The sequence below is a fragment of the Rhinolophus sinicus genome, chromosome 2, assembly GCF_057876585.1.
Source record: "Rhinolophus sinicus isolate RSI-liver-muscle chromosome 2, RSI-T2T, whole genome shotgun sequence".
NCBI lineage: Eukaryota > Metazoa > Chordata > Mammalia > Chiroptera > Rhinolophidae > Rhinolophus > Rhinolophus sinicus.
In genome coordinates, this window is record NC_142502.1 from 82,317,026 (window position 1) to 82,334,155 (window position 17,130).

At 33.3% G+C, this 17,130-nt stretch overlaps 1 protein-coding gene across 1 annotated transcript in view; it reads left to right on the forward strand.

Annotated features, from left to right (window-relative positions):
- KHDRBS2 (KH RNA binding domain containing, signal transduction associated 2) overlaps positions 1-17,130 on the forward strand; it is a 518,085-nt gene that overhangs the window by 461,540 nt on the left and 39,415 nt on the right. Inside the window, exon 7 of the mRNA XM_088795635.1 lies at positions 3,866-3,948. Coding sequence (XP_088651761.1) covers positions 3,866-3,948 — 83 coding nt within the window. The remainder of the gene's footprint in view (positions 1-3,865; positions 3,949-17,130) is intronic.

Sequence of the window (17,130 nt, forward strand, 5' to 3'; positions counted from 1 at the left end):
GAGTACCTTTCCCCTTATTACTGACTTATTCGTTAATGTTCATAGAAAACATTCAGAAAATTGAAGTATTTCCTCATTACAGAGATAAACTGTTATATAGTGATTCCGCACTTACTGTGTGGGACCCCCATGCCGTAGGAAGTTTAGAACAGATAATGACTTCCCATGGCGAGTGAGTGAGCTGACCTACTGCAACAGTAACAAACTCTACACATTGTGGGGGATCCATTGCCATGCTGATCCAAACCAGCCAGCAGCCCATAATAGGCAGCCATTCTTTCAGTGAGAAGAAGAGATGGAAGATACTGTTAAAATCCTTTCTATTTTATAAGAGGCTCATCCATAAAACATCAAGCAAAAGAGATATCATAAAAATATAGGGAAATATTCACATAAAACTAAAACTAAAGAAAAAACAAACAAGAAAATATAAATAATTCATGAGCACATACTTGTCATAAGAATTGATCTTTTCCATCCTAAGGGAATACTGACTATTAAAACATGGGTATTCTGTGTTTAGTTTCTGTTTTTATAATATTTCATTATATGTTTTAAAATTTGAATTATTACAAGGAAGTACTTTTGTAGTAACAAGATATTATATATGAAGTGGACCTGCTGTGCATTTTGTGGCTTAACTAATTTAAAAAGGAACATATGTTTATAAGAATTCACCTCACTTCATAAAGAAAGTTATATGTCCAGTTCCTATGTGACCTAGTAATTATATTCAATAACATTAAAGGGCAGCATTTGCAAATTGTTTCTGTGCCTAGCATTTTAGTGTTTCGTGACAAATTTATAATTTAACCCTCATAATTAAATTACTTAATTCTAGAGTATGTTACGGTTCTTGATTGCATACTTAACTTTTTTTTTTTTCTCAATTGTATTAGAAAATTCCGGATTATTTTCTTTTAATACCCATTGGCCTTTTACAGAAAATAAAAATCCAAAATGAGAATAATGACCAAATACTAAATGTGTCACCAAGGGCTGTTAAATTTAAAAGTCTTCAAAGAAAGTGTGGGTAATATAACAGAGTCAGGATGACTTTTCATATAATTTACATTTTCATTAGATTTTCTTCTCAAAGCCACAATAGCTTACTAGCATCAGAACACATTTTTGCTTCTCTTTAGCTGAAAAAAAAATGTTGGTTTTATAATTTCTAATAGTAATATTAGGCTTAACTATATAGTTCAAAATATATATATATATATATATATATATATATATATATATATATATATATATATATATATAGTTTATGTATAAATAACCATCTCAAATAAGGCCTTCCCTGAGAAACTCTCCTTAAAACCCTCAGAAAGATTTAGCCATTCGTTCCAATGTTCCCATAGCACTTATTACATACTCTTTTGAAACACTTTCCGTTGGTATTTCCATTTTTTTATACCTCTGTTGGTCTCCTCTCGTAGGCCAAGGGCAGTGATATGTTAGAACTGACTTGTGCTGACTCGGGTGATCCCTTGTGATATTTTCAGGAATTTTGTGAACTGGTTGTTAAACACAACTGTTATTAAAAGTCAAATTATATAAATTTAAAATTAAGCTGTATTAAAGACAGAGATAGTTAACACACAAAAAGTCATTATTACCCAATTATTTGGTACAGTCTCTTCTCTGAGTTATTTATATCTATTGTATCTGTATGCCAGAAATGATACATTAATGGTGTGCTACTATCTCTCTCTTCCCAAATCTGTTTTTAAAGACATCATGTTGATAGCTTGAAAATAGCCATGGAAAAATACTTATACCACAGATACTGGCAAGTCCCTAAAGCCAACACTTGATCTTTTGTTAGGATGACTATGTAGACTCAAGAACATGATGGAGAAAATGTTAAGAATGCAGATTTAACTTAAAAGTGTGTTATTTGATAGCCTTTGCATTGTGAATAGAACTCAAAATTGAGGAAATGTTCTTCTACTATGTGAAAACCATTGTCCAGAACAAAGTGCTTCACATCACTCACAAGTGAGTACAGTTCTGACAAATATATTTGAGGTTCCCTTTGATTTTACTTGCCAACATAAGTGAAAATTTCAAGGATTTCTATCTATTCTGTGGATATTCTACGGATAAAAGAAGTAAAGGTTTGAGGAAGGAAAATGTAATAGTCTTCCACAGACAAAATATTAAAGCTATCCTTCATAAATAGAGACAATACTACTATATAGTTATCATATGAAATATTTCTATTTTAGTGGTGATTGATTTGAGTCAATCCACGTCTATACAGTCTCCTTTGTGATAATGTAACAAATTTACTACATATTTATTGAGCAGATAATCTCTGGAATACACTATTCTAAACTAAACTCCACAATGCATAAAAAAAAAAAAAAAAAAAAAAGAAAGAAAAAGTGATTATCATATAGTCCTTCAGGAGCTTTTCAGGAACCAAAATTTTCAAAAGAGAGAAAACTGTAAAAAAAATCAGTACATGTTTAGACATTCTAAGTACCCGTGAGGAAAAAAAAATATATATAGGCTATTAGAATTCAGATGGTAGAGAGTTGCCGTATCCTTGGAAGGAGCAGGAAAAGCTTCCTAAACATTGAGTGATATAAAATGGCTTTTAAATCAGTAGCATTTCAACAGGTGGAAACTACCCCATACTGCAGAGCAAAACTATAATTAGATGGAAATCATGAATGAAAAAATCGAAGTCAGATTCGGAAAACCACATATATAAAAAATAGTATTATATAAACAGTAAAACAGAAAGAGAAATAATAAAGAAATAATATTTTAAAACTTTCTTAAGTTGATGAAAAATATTAGTCTTCAGATTAAATTATCTCAAAAGTCTTAGTCAAGATTAATGTGGAAACTTTCACATCCACACAGTTCTGTTTACATTTCTGAACAAGATAAAGACAGATTTATAAGCCTCCAGACTGAAATGAAGTTATGAATTGGTGGGGTGGTAAGACACACCAGGAAAAGTCCAGAAGCAGAAAAACTAAAGATTTTTTCAGAAGTAGGGAGTAATCGAGATGAATGGTTAAGGTGTGAAGCCAATGATCACAAAGGGAAATAAAACTAAATCATTCATGGTGATTGATAACTGGAATGTTATCAATTGCTAGCTTGCTTGTACATTCTGCAATGACATATATGCATTAGCTTTGTTAGTGTTAATTTAGTCAGGTAATCAAACTCACCACATAACATTATTTTATTTATGAGATTTAAAAACCATAGAATGCACAACAAAACAAACAGTCCTTATTTTGCTTATTTTTCTTCCTTCCTCCCCTCCCTCCCTCCTTTCCTTCCTTGCTTCCTTTACTCTCTCTCTCTCTCTCTCTCTCTCTCTCTCTCTCTCTCTCTCTCTCAAGCAATAATGACTACATCTTTCTTACAGAAAGTTGAATACAATTCAAGGACCCTGAATTTCATAGTTTCAATCTTAATTGTGATTACTATTAAAGAAAGAAAAAAACGTCCAATGTGGTTGTAAGAAATATGTTAGTACCACCATTCATTATCACAATTGTTTTTATCCATGATATTTTCAAAAAAAACTTTATTTTGCATTTCTTAAATTGTTTTCATTAGTATCACTCTAAATTCTAAATACATGCTAGAGCAGATATTGCTACTTCAGTGATACATTGAATTTAATTGTTGGACGTTAATATCCAACCCATGAAATGTTATTCGAAATTATGTGGAAATTGTTAATCTAGCAAAATCTGATGCAGTGTAACTAACCAAACATTACAACTAAATCAAGGTCATATTATATAAAATCTCATTAAGGAAAAACAGATCACAATTAATCAGATTTATTACTAATAGGTCTTTCTACCATCTTCTGCCTCAGGGGTATGATGATGGCTACGGGGGTGAATATGAGGAACAGACCTATGAGACATATGATAACAGTTATGCCACCCAAACACAAAGGTAAGCCAATTGCCGTCTAAAGCTTCCTTCCCAGGATTATTTCTAACCCTGCTATTTGTTTCTTGCATCTGAATATCAGTTATATTGTGTGAGAGTTTCTAGTAGTGGTTTTTCTCCATTGTCTTTCTGTATGAAGTTGCTAACTAGATTCTGAGTCCTAAAAGTAATAATCTTTCAATTCTTAATAATGAAATAGTAGTGTATTATTTTAAGACTAGATGATTATCATAACTAATCAACTTATTAACAAGCATGTATTTAATGAAATACTGTAAGAGATTATTTTAGTGAATTCATAATTAAGACAACAATGAAAACAAGTCACTTGTTAAATGTAACTGTTTCTCCTAAAATGTAATTTTTATTTGTAATACAAAAGATAAGGAAATGTTATTGGTGCTCTGAAAACAGGAAAATTCATAAAATACCTTAATGAATCAAGAATTCCTTACCTTTCTTGTGTTTCTAAATGATTGTTGAATGTATCTCTTTAGATTGACTCAAAATTTGTGACATAAATTTTTACTTTTTAAAAATCAGATTTATTTAGGTATTACTTATATACAATGTATGTATCCTCATACATTGCCCATTGAGGATATAATTGTATGAGTTAGCAAATGCAAACTATCCTATAACCACATCCAAAATTAAGATGTAGGACGTTTTAATCAGTCCAAGATGTTTCCTTATGGCTCTTTATAGACAGCTTTTAAACACAGGCCTTGGAAACCACAACCTAGTGTTTTTTGTCACTACAGTTTTGCCTTTTCTAAAATGTCTTATAAGTAGAAGCAACACAATATGTGGCCTTTTGAATATGGATTTTTTTATAATGCATTTGATAATCATTTTGTGTGTATCAGTGTTTTGTTCCTTTTTGTCACTGTGTAGTGTTTTATTGTAACGATGTACCACAGTTTCTTCATTTACCAGTTGAAGGACATTTGGATTGTTTCTATTTTTTTTGGAGTTGTGATCAAAATTGATGTAAAGCAAATACATTTTTAGGAAAACAAGTCATTTAGGTTTTGTTCTGAAAAAAAATAATTTTCTTTACTTAGTTATGAATTTCATGTAAAGTCAGAGTCCTTATGGCATTAGTTACATGATTCTTCCTATTTGTAATTGACAGAAACCAGTAGAATTCACTGTCACAAAATCATTATAAAATTGATCATTTATTGATCAACCATATTGGCACCCAAAGAAATTTGCATGATTTATTAAGTAATATTTGTAGAAGAGAAGGTGGCAATGAAAGAAACAATTTTAGGTCAGTATGAAGTGGAGGAAGTATACATGTTTTGCATAAGTGTGCATTTTCCATGGTCTGTGGGACAGCATAGCGAAAGGGGTGGAATGGAATTCTATTGAAAGAGAAGACTATTTAAAGAGAGATTAGGAGAATGATGAGTGTAAACTGATACCTTTAAAGCTAAACATAACATAAGATATCATTATAGAAATGACCATCTTCAACTTTGACCAACTGGTGAATTTATAGTAGGTTAAATAGAAAAGCCATCATGAGCTAAAAGCCTTTACTGTGGGTAATATCTTAATTATGTCTATTGCATACTGGAACACAGTACAGTTATTTAAGATTGGTTAAATGTTTGCATCACATCACAGACACTGAATAGAGTAGTAGATGCAACTTGGCTACATATTTAATACAACTCCTAGTATTTTCAATTAAATTGCTAGCTCGTCATTGTATATTAGCACATAAAAATAGTGATGATAAAGTTCTATAACTTTTTTCAAAACCTATTTAGTAGAAAACACATTATCACACACTACAAACACAACTAGAGTAGAGCAAAATAATTTCTTGATTTAGCTCAGTAGAGGTACATTTAGCTTGTAGAGATTTTGGAATAATTTTCTGAAAGTGAGGAACTTTCTTCATCCTTTTTCTGGTTAAATTTAAATAGATTTAACTGACACTAAGAGACAAGGAAGAAGAAAAAGTTGGGAATTAGGAAAATTCATCCTTGAATATTCTAAAAATGAATACTAGAATAATTGAACATAATTATGCATAAAATAATGGAATATAGAATAGTTTTGGGAAAAAATATTTTTATTAGTTTCAGGTGCAGAAAACAATGCAATAGCCAGACATTTCACCCCCCAAAAAGTGACAATTCCCCTCCCCCAATCTACTGCCCCCTGACATGCATATCTATTACAGTTCCATTGACTCTATTCCCTATGCTGAACTCCATATTCCGTGACCATATATATATATAAAATTATGGTTGACATACAATATTACTCAGCTTCAGTTAAATCCCTACTTGTATATTATTTCTATTGATCCAACTATGCCAGCAAACGCTAAGATTAACAGTTCCGTTAAGTAAGCTTGTTAAATAATTATGTATGTCAGAAAGTACACCATACAGAGACAATACTTATTTTTAAATTTTTGAATATATTTTAATATTTCTCCTAATTGTTTGAGAAGCAGTCATTTACAAGCTGTGTATCTATTTAAATAAATATATTATAAGTGAAAAGACTACTATGAAATAATGAAGTATTAGGAATTAGAAGTGATAGTTTATTTCCTACAAGAATCAGTCTAGAATTGTTTCTTTTTCAAATGGTGGCTCTTTAATTGGGCTTTGAAAAGTATGGTTTGAATTTATGGAGGGAAATGGAGAAAATGTCTAAAGAAGTAGAATAAAGATAACTATGTGAGCATAAAACTTTTCATCATTTACAAACAATATAAATATTATTTTACCATTGTCATGGTCAAAATCAGAAGAAATGCTGATTTAAAATTTTGAAGGTAAAACAATAGATTTTGCCAGTGACTTAGCAGAACTGAGATTTAAAAAATAAAAGTCTTTAGAGAAAATTGTCTTTAATTGACTACTTAGTCAGCACAGGTGAATACAGAGATTATAAAGTAGAATCTGGCAGGTGCTTAAATGGAATAATTATATCATCTTCAATAGAGAGTCTAAGGGAAGTTCATGAGGTAACAACCCTACAAAAAGGTTCACCTGAAGTTCAGAAGCTGTAACAATTTTAATTAATCCCCACTTGTCTTGTAATGTATCTTTAGTTCTGGAAAATTTCAAATGGAACAGAAAAAGAACTTTACTAAAAAGTCCTTAAGAGGCAGCTCAACTAAATGACATATTAAGAACTGATCTCCAACCATCATTTTCTCTTGCTCTGTGTCTATGAGGAGAAAAAGTAAAGAAACAGGTTGGCAAATTTATGATGCATGCTTGAAATGGCAGGACTAGTATTGTAGTTTCCAAGGGAATTCAATTACTTGAAGTCTGACTGAAGACAAGTTACATCCTGTGATTAACACCTTTAATTGGACCAAATATTAAATTCTGTTCATGTTCTGATACCCCATTTTTAATGTAGTCTTCAAAGTCATTAACATTTTTAGAAATTAATCTTCTGAAATTACGTAAATTCACAAAATTTTACCAACCATTTGGTTTTTCTCAATGTCCAAATTTTAAGCAGGAATTTATACCGAATCAAATCATAGATGCAGAAACAAGTGTTTTTCATGAACAGAACTTAGAAACAGATAGTAATATTGCGAATGAAAATCAAAAGACCAATTCTGATCTTTGATTCTAACAGTAATCTAATTTGGAAACAAAATGTTAAGAATTTATAATTTTCCAGTGTAAATTTTTTTAACTACAGGGTGGTGTAATGAGCAAATTAAAAAAAAAAAAAAAAAATAGTTGCCTTTACTCTCCTTGAAGCATGAATCAGGTGAGAAACTCACACAACCTAAAAAGAGAATCCTCTTCTCTGCAGATTAATGAAGGAATATGCTAACAGTGCAAAGATATATCTCCCTCTGATAGTTCCCAAAATTTGCAAGGATGAAGACCCTTTTTGAATATGTGTCTACACAGTAGGAGGGAAAAATGAGACTCTTAATTTTAGCATAATTTGAGGAAAGTTTAATAGGTGAACTATTTTCAGTGGCAGAGTATAGTGAAACCACAAGAAACAAAGCAATCCCCTGGGGCTAGTTTCCCTGGGGCAAGGTGTTTGCCACCAAAACTCAGAAGGAATGGGAGACAGAGAAAGCTGTCAGAGAGGGCTCTTGTCAGGAGCTGTTTCAGAATGGCAGCCATGGCCAACCCACAAGGAGGAAGCTCCAGGGAGTTCATCCCCCGACCTCACTTACCTCTCCTTCCAGTCTCCTGCCATTGCTTCCATTGGCTGAACCCATTAGGAGGCAGAGGACAAGAGACCCAGTAGATGGAGTTGCCATTCTCATCCCCGGGGTTTTGAACACATTGGAGAGAAGAGTAGAAGTGGGGAGGCAAATAGAAAAGATCCAGCACAACATCCAAAATTTTTATCACACACCCAACATCTAGTAATTATACATATTAGTTTCAGTTACTTGAAGATATAATGACATGAAATTGCTATGAAAACAGTAGTGCTTTTAAATCAATTCGTGCTTTGTTAATGTAAAAAAGGCAGAATATGCAGTGAATAAATGGGTTCTTGGACCCCCTTGCACTACTTCTTAGCTCCTCAGGCATCAGAGCCCACATGACAGGAACTGCTGCTCTGTTGTTCAGAGGCTAGTGGGAACTAATGCATCATAATAACTAACATTAGTTTTGTGCTAGCTGCTGCTGATTATTTAGGCCAGTTTATCTCATTTAATCCTTGCAACAACACTAAAGTCAGAGAAAATTTGAAGCTTAAAAATATTAAGTAGCTTTCCCAAGTTCTTTCAAGCAGTAAAGGTTGGCTTCAAAATCACATCTGCTGATTCCAGAGGCCTGAGACATAAAGACTGACAAATACTGTCTAAAATCTAAATCGATTCATTACTTCAAAAGGTTTCTGTTATATACCCGAACATGCCAGAGAGAATATGCACTTAATATAATGAGAATGTAGTGAGTTATCTGTGTGCTTTTCAAAAGGCTCTAACCAAAGAACATTTCTAAGCAAGAAAGAAAAAAAAGAAATCATTTTACATTAACTATTGTTTTTAGGCTGTAAGTTTAATGTGATACTAAGAATGTGCAGAAAGAAACCCTTCTCATGAAAATGTAAGTGTAAGGCACTGCAGTTACCCAGTAATTTAATAAAAGTTATAGCATTAAGTATATAACAGCTTGTCCTATTCATTTAAGTGGCACTATTCGCTATAAAGTGACTCACCGTTATTGTATAATTCAATTCTCTTATGTCTCAAACTATAGTCAACAATGAGATTGAATTTACAGACGGTTATTGAATTTGAGATATTTCCCACAGTTATTCTACAAGTTAGCTGTATTTTCATGCCATCTACAGACCTTTGCATGCATAAACAGTGGATTTGGTATTGTTTAAAGTTATCTCAACAGAGTGAGAATCCAGCTCTTGATACACACTATTTTTGTTGTTCTCATCTGGCATTTTTATTTTAGGCATGTAGGATAACTGTTGTTAGCTTTAGGAAAGAAACTATATGTTTTCTCAAATTATTCAATATGTATTCATTGCATTTGTTAATTATTTTTATTAATTTAAGGTTAATTTCATTGATAACTATAGCACTTGCCTAAATAGTTAATTTTTATTTAAAAAATTTCCATTAAAATACTTTTTATAAGACTCGAATGAGAAGAGTTAGGAAAACCATTTTCCCTAGTCATTTGAATGACGAGGCTCCCAAGAGAACTTAAGGAAGTGTCCCAGTTAGTAACTGAGACCTGCTTACCATTTATTAAGATCAGATTATGTCAGCATGTCAGTTATTTCTCCTCAGCACATTAGTTTAGAATTGGAGACACCCCTCAATGGGAAACAGGAAGGTATTGGGCAAAATGTGGATGAGATACTTTATATTCAGAATTATTTGTATTTTTGAAAGATAATACAATGCATATTCTATATATTGCATATCACCTTCAGTGTCATCTGGACCAAAAATGTGTATTAATGTAATTATATTGAAATATATGAATAGCTACACTCAACAGGATATACATAGCTATAAATAGCTTCTTATCATTTTAGATCAGAGATTTGTTGCCTAATGATTTCAGACACCGAATTAAAGGAAACAATTTTGGTTTCAGAACTTTTTGACTTGGTATCCAAGTATCAGTAATAGGCTTGTATTACATAATATTCAGTAAGATTGAGTTATAGAAGATGTGTGAAAGAAGCAAGAGAGGTGTGTGAAGGGCTAAGCAGGGGACACCTGACCAGTACTAACTGTAATCTGTTTCTAATAATAATAGCCACAATACAGAGCAGTTGCTCTAGGCAGGTGTCTATATTAGGTACTTTGTAAACATTATCAAATAAGGTGGATAGTTTTATCCTCATGTTACAAATAAAGAAACTAGGACTCATGATGTTTACCTTGCCCAGGACTTTCTATTGTAGCTTACTAGGTAAAAGATCCAAGCTTTGAACTGATTCCTGTCAAATTCCAAACACGGGGCTCTTTGTACTAATATCATATTGCCTCCCAAATGCTTCATTTTTTTTTAACACTTCAGCTTATTAGGAAACCCTTAAACTGAAGTAACTTCTTCCTTGTAGTCTTCATTTACATACATTGATCACTACGTAATAGGCTTTGTGAAGCCACATATAATACAGCCAGCTCTCTTCCACATATCAGCCTTTCTTTATGAAGGTAATGTCCCTGTATCAATATCCATCCCGAGTGTGGTAGAGTGCATTCTTGGCTATAATCCTTCACCTCCCTGTGTTCGCACTGTGTGATGTTTCAGTCCATCTCAAAAAAGCAGCTGAGTCTGTTTTCCTGATTCCTCGCCATCACTTACTTGTCTTGCTCTAGCTAACAGAATAACGCCACTTCTAAGCCTACACACGAAGAGGACTATGTGTTTCCCACTTGCTCTCTTGCCATTGCCATGGGAAGAGCTTCCCCAAGCAGCTGCCGCACCCTCAGTCTGAGTTCCAGAAGGAACATGTGGGGAGCCCCAACCTCATGAGGGCCAAGCCCAGATCCATCCATAGCATAGAAGAGAAACCCCAGCAAACCCAGCCTAGACCAGCGAACGTCCAGCCAAACCACAACTCATGACCTAAATGATTACTTATTGTTGTATGATGCAAGTATGTTGGGCGTGTTGAGAAACATTATTGTACCAGTAACATCCAACATCCAGGGTGAATGCCCATACAGACATGGTTTCCCTCAACCGTTCTTGGTAAATTGTGATTCCCATTTCACCAAATACTCTAGCTGCTGTCTTCCAAAACCATCTCAGTTATCCGGGCATCCATCTTAAGTTGTGGCACAGTGAACTTGAGGTGCGTTGTATCAGATGAGAACTGACCCGTGTAAAGAAATGGCATTCTTACATCCTGTGCTTCTTGTTTAAAGCCCTTCAACATCATATGACTGGGTGGTTTTTCAAAGTGTCTGTGTTGTATTATTGGGGTTTTATTGAATTGGTTTTCAACTGAAAACCTAGGTTCTTTCTAAATGAACTGCTGGCAAGCCAGTTCTAACACCATCCTACATCTTCGCAATTTATTATTATTTTTTTAACCTAAACTCAGAAATTTGTATTTAGTTTAGACCTTCTCTTGTTGATTTGGAGCTACTTTTCTTGGAATACTAATTCTTAAAACCAGTATATTAATTATATTTCCTAGCACATCTTATATTTCTTTATCAAGTGCTTCTTCTTCTTCTTTTTTTAAACCAAGGACAAAGTTCAATTCCATGAGAACAGTTGTTAACATAGTCACAAACCAGCATGGCTGTGCTGTCAGGCAGCTTACAAATTATTTACAAAGAAATTATGTAGTATTTTATAAGCATTCATTTATTCAACAAACATTCACTGAATGTCACTGTTGTGGACCTATGTATTTAAAATGAACAGGACATAGCCCGGACATTGGTTTATTCACAGTTCATGTAGTTTTTTACAGAGTATAATCCTGGACGTCAGCATTAGAAACTCCTGCAAATGAAACTGCAGATTTCTGGGTCCCAACTGAGGCCAGCTGATTCAGAATCTGAAGAGTGGGGCTCAGAACCCGCATTTTTAGCACAGTGTTCTTGTGACACTTATGCACACTACATACTGAGAACCATTGTGCTAGAGGCAGGGACAGGTTTTTTTGTTTGTTTGTTTTTTGTTTTCTAAGAGTTCTGATACAATGAGCGTTGTTTTACATGATGATGTGAGCAAGATCTTATAGAAGGCAGGGAAGGAGTAATACCTTGCCTGCAAATTTGGGTAAAGCTTTTATAAGAAGCTTACCATTGAGCTAGTTCCCAGAAAGATGATGAATACTTTCCTGGGTGAAGAAATAGAGGAAGTGTTGTCAAGTTGGAAGGATAACCATGCTCAGGGGCACAGGAGACGCTCCACCACGTCAGAGTAGAGGCTATAGTAATGGGGAGTGATAGGGAGGAGAATGGATGGGTCATTAGGACATAGATAGAAAGGGACTTGTGTGCTATATAAGGAATTACCTCTCACAGTCTGAGGATCAAAGAAAAGGAAGACATCAAAATACATAACTACAACATGCCACAGTGGCGGTGCATGACGGAGCCTCACCTGACTTAAGTTCAAAATTGAGAGCTTTTGGATGATTGTGGCCTTGTTCCTTCACATAAAGAAAAGACTTGTCAAAATGGAATCATTGTTATCAATTCATATATTCTTTCCCCAGACTCTAATTGATTTATTTAAATTTTCAAAGTCTGGAGCATGATAAATAATCCTTTAATAAGTAACAAGTTATTTGAACATTACACAGCACAGGTGAGATTCTATTTGTGATTTGAATGGAGAAGAATATAAATCACCATTAATGCATAGCCACAGTGCAATTTGTACCAGTGAATTTAGTCTCAAAGTCAACTACAGTGTTGAAATAATTAGAAGTAATGTTTATATTTACAACACTGAAATCTTACTGATAACTCATGAATTATGATTCAGCCAAATAAATATGTGCTTGCAGTTAGAATTATGTCCATTTTAAACTAGGGTTCAATAGCTTCTGTGTATTTGTACCAAAGGCACGTAACAGTTCATTTAATAATGTCGTGTTAGCCTAATTAATCAGCCAGTTGAAAGTCTTATTTATAGAAAATAATTACTATGTTCTAATGATAATTCTGCACAATAAAGCAAAAGATTAATGTTTTTGTCATGAGATTGCTCACCACTCATTTATATAATGAAGGGTCAAAGTAAGCAAAAAAATACAAACTGAATTAGAAAAAATTATTAAGGAGTATCTATAAAAAGAGATTATTTGCAGAAAGGTATGTGCAGTGTTGAATCCAAAAAAAACAAAAGCATATCTAAATGCATTTCTATCTCATTTGGGGCATAAGGTTGCGCTCTCAAAACATCCATTTTCTATAATGGAGATCATTGCAAAGCTCATCATAATTCTACCCAAGATGCCTTATATAGATCATCTATCTTGATCCTTAATCTGTGAGCAGAACAAATATGTCACTTCCCTCATGAATAATCAGCCTATATTTCATCCTGTAGACATTAAATACCATCAGCAGAGACTTAAGAGGTCAGGTATGGTTATGTCATGTTTCAGAATATTTCAAGGAGATGAAATCTCTATCAGCACTGCAACCTTTGTGAATGTGAAAAAGAGGGGTTTTATGTCTATGCCTTCATTGTTTGGACAGTCACCATTATTAATATTTATTGAGTGCCTGCTGTGTACTAGGTACTTATCATGGGGCTGTCATGGGTTATGTCGTTGACATGAGGTAGATATCATTACTGCCATATTAAAGATGAAGAAACTGGAGTTCAGAGAAATTGAATGATTTGTCCAAAATGACACACTCCATAAAAATAGCAGCTCTGAATTTAAGTTCAAATACATTTTTTTTCTCTGTTCTGTGTACCATTTTTAGAAGAAATACTGATTTTGCTTCATATATATATATCTGTTTTTTCCTATGTTTTCCCTTATGACTGGATGTATCATAATTGTGTTTTATGTCTGTTTTAATACTTCAGTGTATTTCATTTCTAAACCCTTGAAATTAATTGGTAGCAGCCCAATAAATATTATGTCTTCATTTTTATCCACTTTTAGTATTAATCATGACAGTGGATTCAGAAGCCATTGCTCATTTGTACAATTATCAAAATTCAAGCACATTAGATTGCTTTCAAATAATTAAGGCTTCTTCTAAATTACAGTGTTACTTCACATTTAGCTAAAGTAATTAGCTTTTAGTATTTGGATGAAAAATGTACACTTTAACCTTTACAACCAATATTTTGAGGCAGTTGTGCTATTTGCTGTTCATGTGAAGATTCTGTTATTTTTATATTGGAAATTTCTTTATAGAAGTTACACAGTTTGTGGTCAGTGAAGTCTTGGGAATGGATCTGACAATAAAGGTGCAGAATGTAGAGAAAGAGGGAAATGAGGTCAAAATCCAGCCTTGGGAAAGACCTCACTTAGCCGTAGGCATTGAAAAGAATCTGTGACAGTCTCCCTCCTCCCCTCAACCTCATCTCCTGCAACTCACCTTTGCCTTGACACATTGGTTTCTTGCCATTCTTTGAAAACTCTAAGTGCACACCTACATCAAGGTCTTTATGTTATCTCTCCTTTTTGCCTGGAATGCTTTTCCCCAAATTTCAAGGTTTGCTCCTTTATCTCCTTCAGGTCTTTGTTCAATATCACTTTATCAGTAAAGACTTGTTGACCACTTTAACTATAATTTTACGTTCTTCCCTTTCAACTTTAGTCTTTTCTCTTAAGCACTTATAATTATTTAACTGAGGCTATATTTTATTTGTTTATTTTGCTTGTTTATTATTTTACTTCTGAACTCCATGAAGGAAAGCATCTTTGTATATTTTGTTGGTTGCCACATACCCTACCACTTAGAATAATGTCTGGCACATAGTAAGTTGTCAGTAGATTTGTTGGATAAATGGAGAGCAAGTAATTTGAAAATATTCACAATACTAATCTAGTCATACTTCCTTGCAATACTAATATTTATCATTTTAACATATCTAAATAATAGATTACTCATAAAAAGATTGATCAGTAATCAAAAGCCTCTAAAGAAACGAAAGTCCATGAACAGATTGCTTCACTGGTGAATTCTACCAAAGATTCAAAGAAAAATTATTACCAGTCCTCTTCCAAAAAATAGAGGAAGAGGAAACTCAGCTCTTCCAAACTCATTTTATGAGGCTAGCATTACCCTGATACCAAAACCAGACATATATTCTGGATGAATATAGCACAAAAATCCTCAACAAAATATCAGCAAATCAATTTCAACAATACATTAAAATGATGTCCCACCATGGTAAAGTGGGATTTACTCCATGGATATAAGGATGGTTCAACATCCTCAAATCAGTCAATGTGATGCAACATGTTAACAAAATGAAGGATAAAAATCATATGATCACCCCAATCATCGGTGCAGAAAAAAAATTTGACAAAATCCAACATCCTTTTATGATAAAAACTCTCAACAATGTGGATATAGAAGAAACTTACCTCAACTTGATAAAGGCTATATAAGATAAACCCACAGCTAACATCATACTCAAAGACCAGGAAAGTGACAAGGATGCCCACTATTGCCACCTTTATTCAAGGTAGTATTGGAAGTCCTAGGCAGAGCAATTAGGCAACGAAAAGAAATGAAAGGCATCCAAATTGGAAAGAAAGATGTAAAACTGTCACTATTTGCAGATGACATGATATTATATATAGAAAACTCTAAAGACTCCATAAAAAACAAAAACAAAAAAAAACTGTTAAAAGTAAAAAACAAAATCAGTTACATTCCAGGACACAATATCAATGCACACAAATCTGTTGCATTTCTATGCAGTAATAATAAACTATCAGAAAGAGAAATAAAGAAAGCAATCCAATTTACAATTGCACCAAAAAGAATAAACTACCTAGGAGTAATTTAACCAAAGAGGTAAAAGATTTGTATATTGAAAACTATAAGATGTTAATGAAAGAAATTGAAGGAGACACAAAACAATGGAAAGATATTCCATGCTCTGGGATTGGAAAAATCAATATTATTAAAATGTCCATAGTACCCAAAGCAATATACAGATTCAGTGCAATCCCTCTCAAAATGCCAATGGCACTTTTCAAAGAAATAGAACAAATAATCCTGTTTCTGTGGAACCACAAAACAAAACAAAACAAACAAAAAAGCTTGAATAGCCAGAGCAATCTTGAGAAAGAAGAACAAAGATGAAGGCCTCATACTACCTGATTTCAAACTATTACAAAACTTTAATAATCAAAACAGTACAGTATTGGCAAAAAAACCACACAAACACACAAAAAAAGAACACACACAAAAAAACATAAGGCAATAATAGAATAGAGATCCCAGAAATAAACTTATTAATTTGTGGTCAATTAAGTTATGACAAAGGAGCCAACAATATGCATTGGGGAAAGGACAATCTCTTTAATAAATATTACTGGTAAAACTGTACATCCACATGCAAAAGAATGAAACCAAACAACTATCTTGCACCATAACAAAAATTAACTCAAAATGCATTAAAGACTTGAATGTAAGACCTGAAACCATGGAATTCCTAGAAGAAACCATAGAATTCCTAGAAGAAAACATAGGTGTTAAACTCCTTGACATAGGTATTGGCAATGAGTTTTTGAGACTGACACCAAAAGCAAAAGCAAAAAAAGCAAAAACAAACAAGTGGAAATATACCATACTAAAAAGCTTCTACAGAGCAAAGGAACCCATCAACAAAGTAAAAATGCAACCTACTGAATCAGATAAAATATTTTCAAATCACATATCTGATAGGCTGAAAATTTATGAAGAACTCATACAACTTAATTGCAAAAAACCACAAATAATTCCATTGGAAAACGGACAGAAGATCTAAGTAGACATCATTCCAAAGAAGGTATACGGATGGCCGAAAGGTACATGAAAAGATGTGCAACATCATTAAACATCTAGGAAACACAAATCAAAACCACAATAAGGTATCACTTCATACCTGTTAGAATGGCTTTATCAAAAAAAAAAAAAAAAGAGAGAGAGAGAAATAACAAGTGTTGGCAGGGGTATGTAGAAAAGGGACTCCTTGTGCACTATTGGTGGGAATGTAGATTGGTGCAGCCACTATG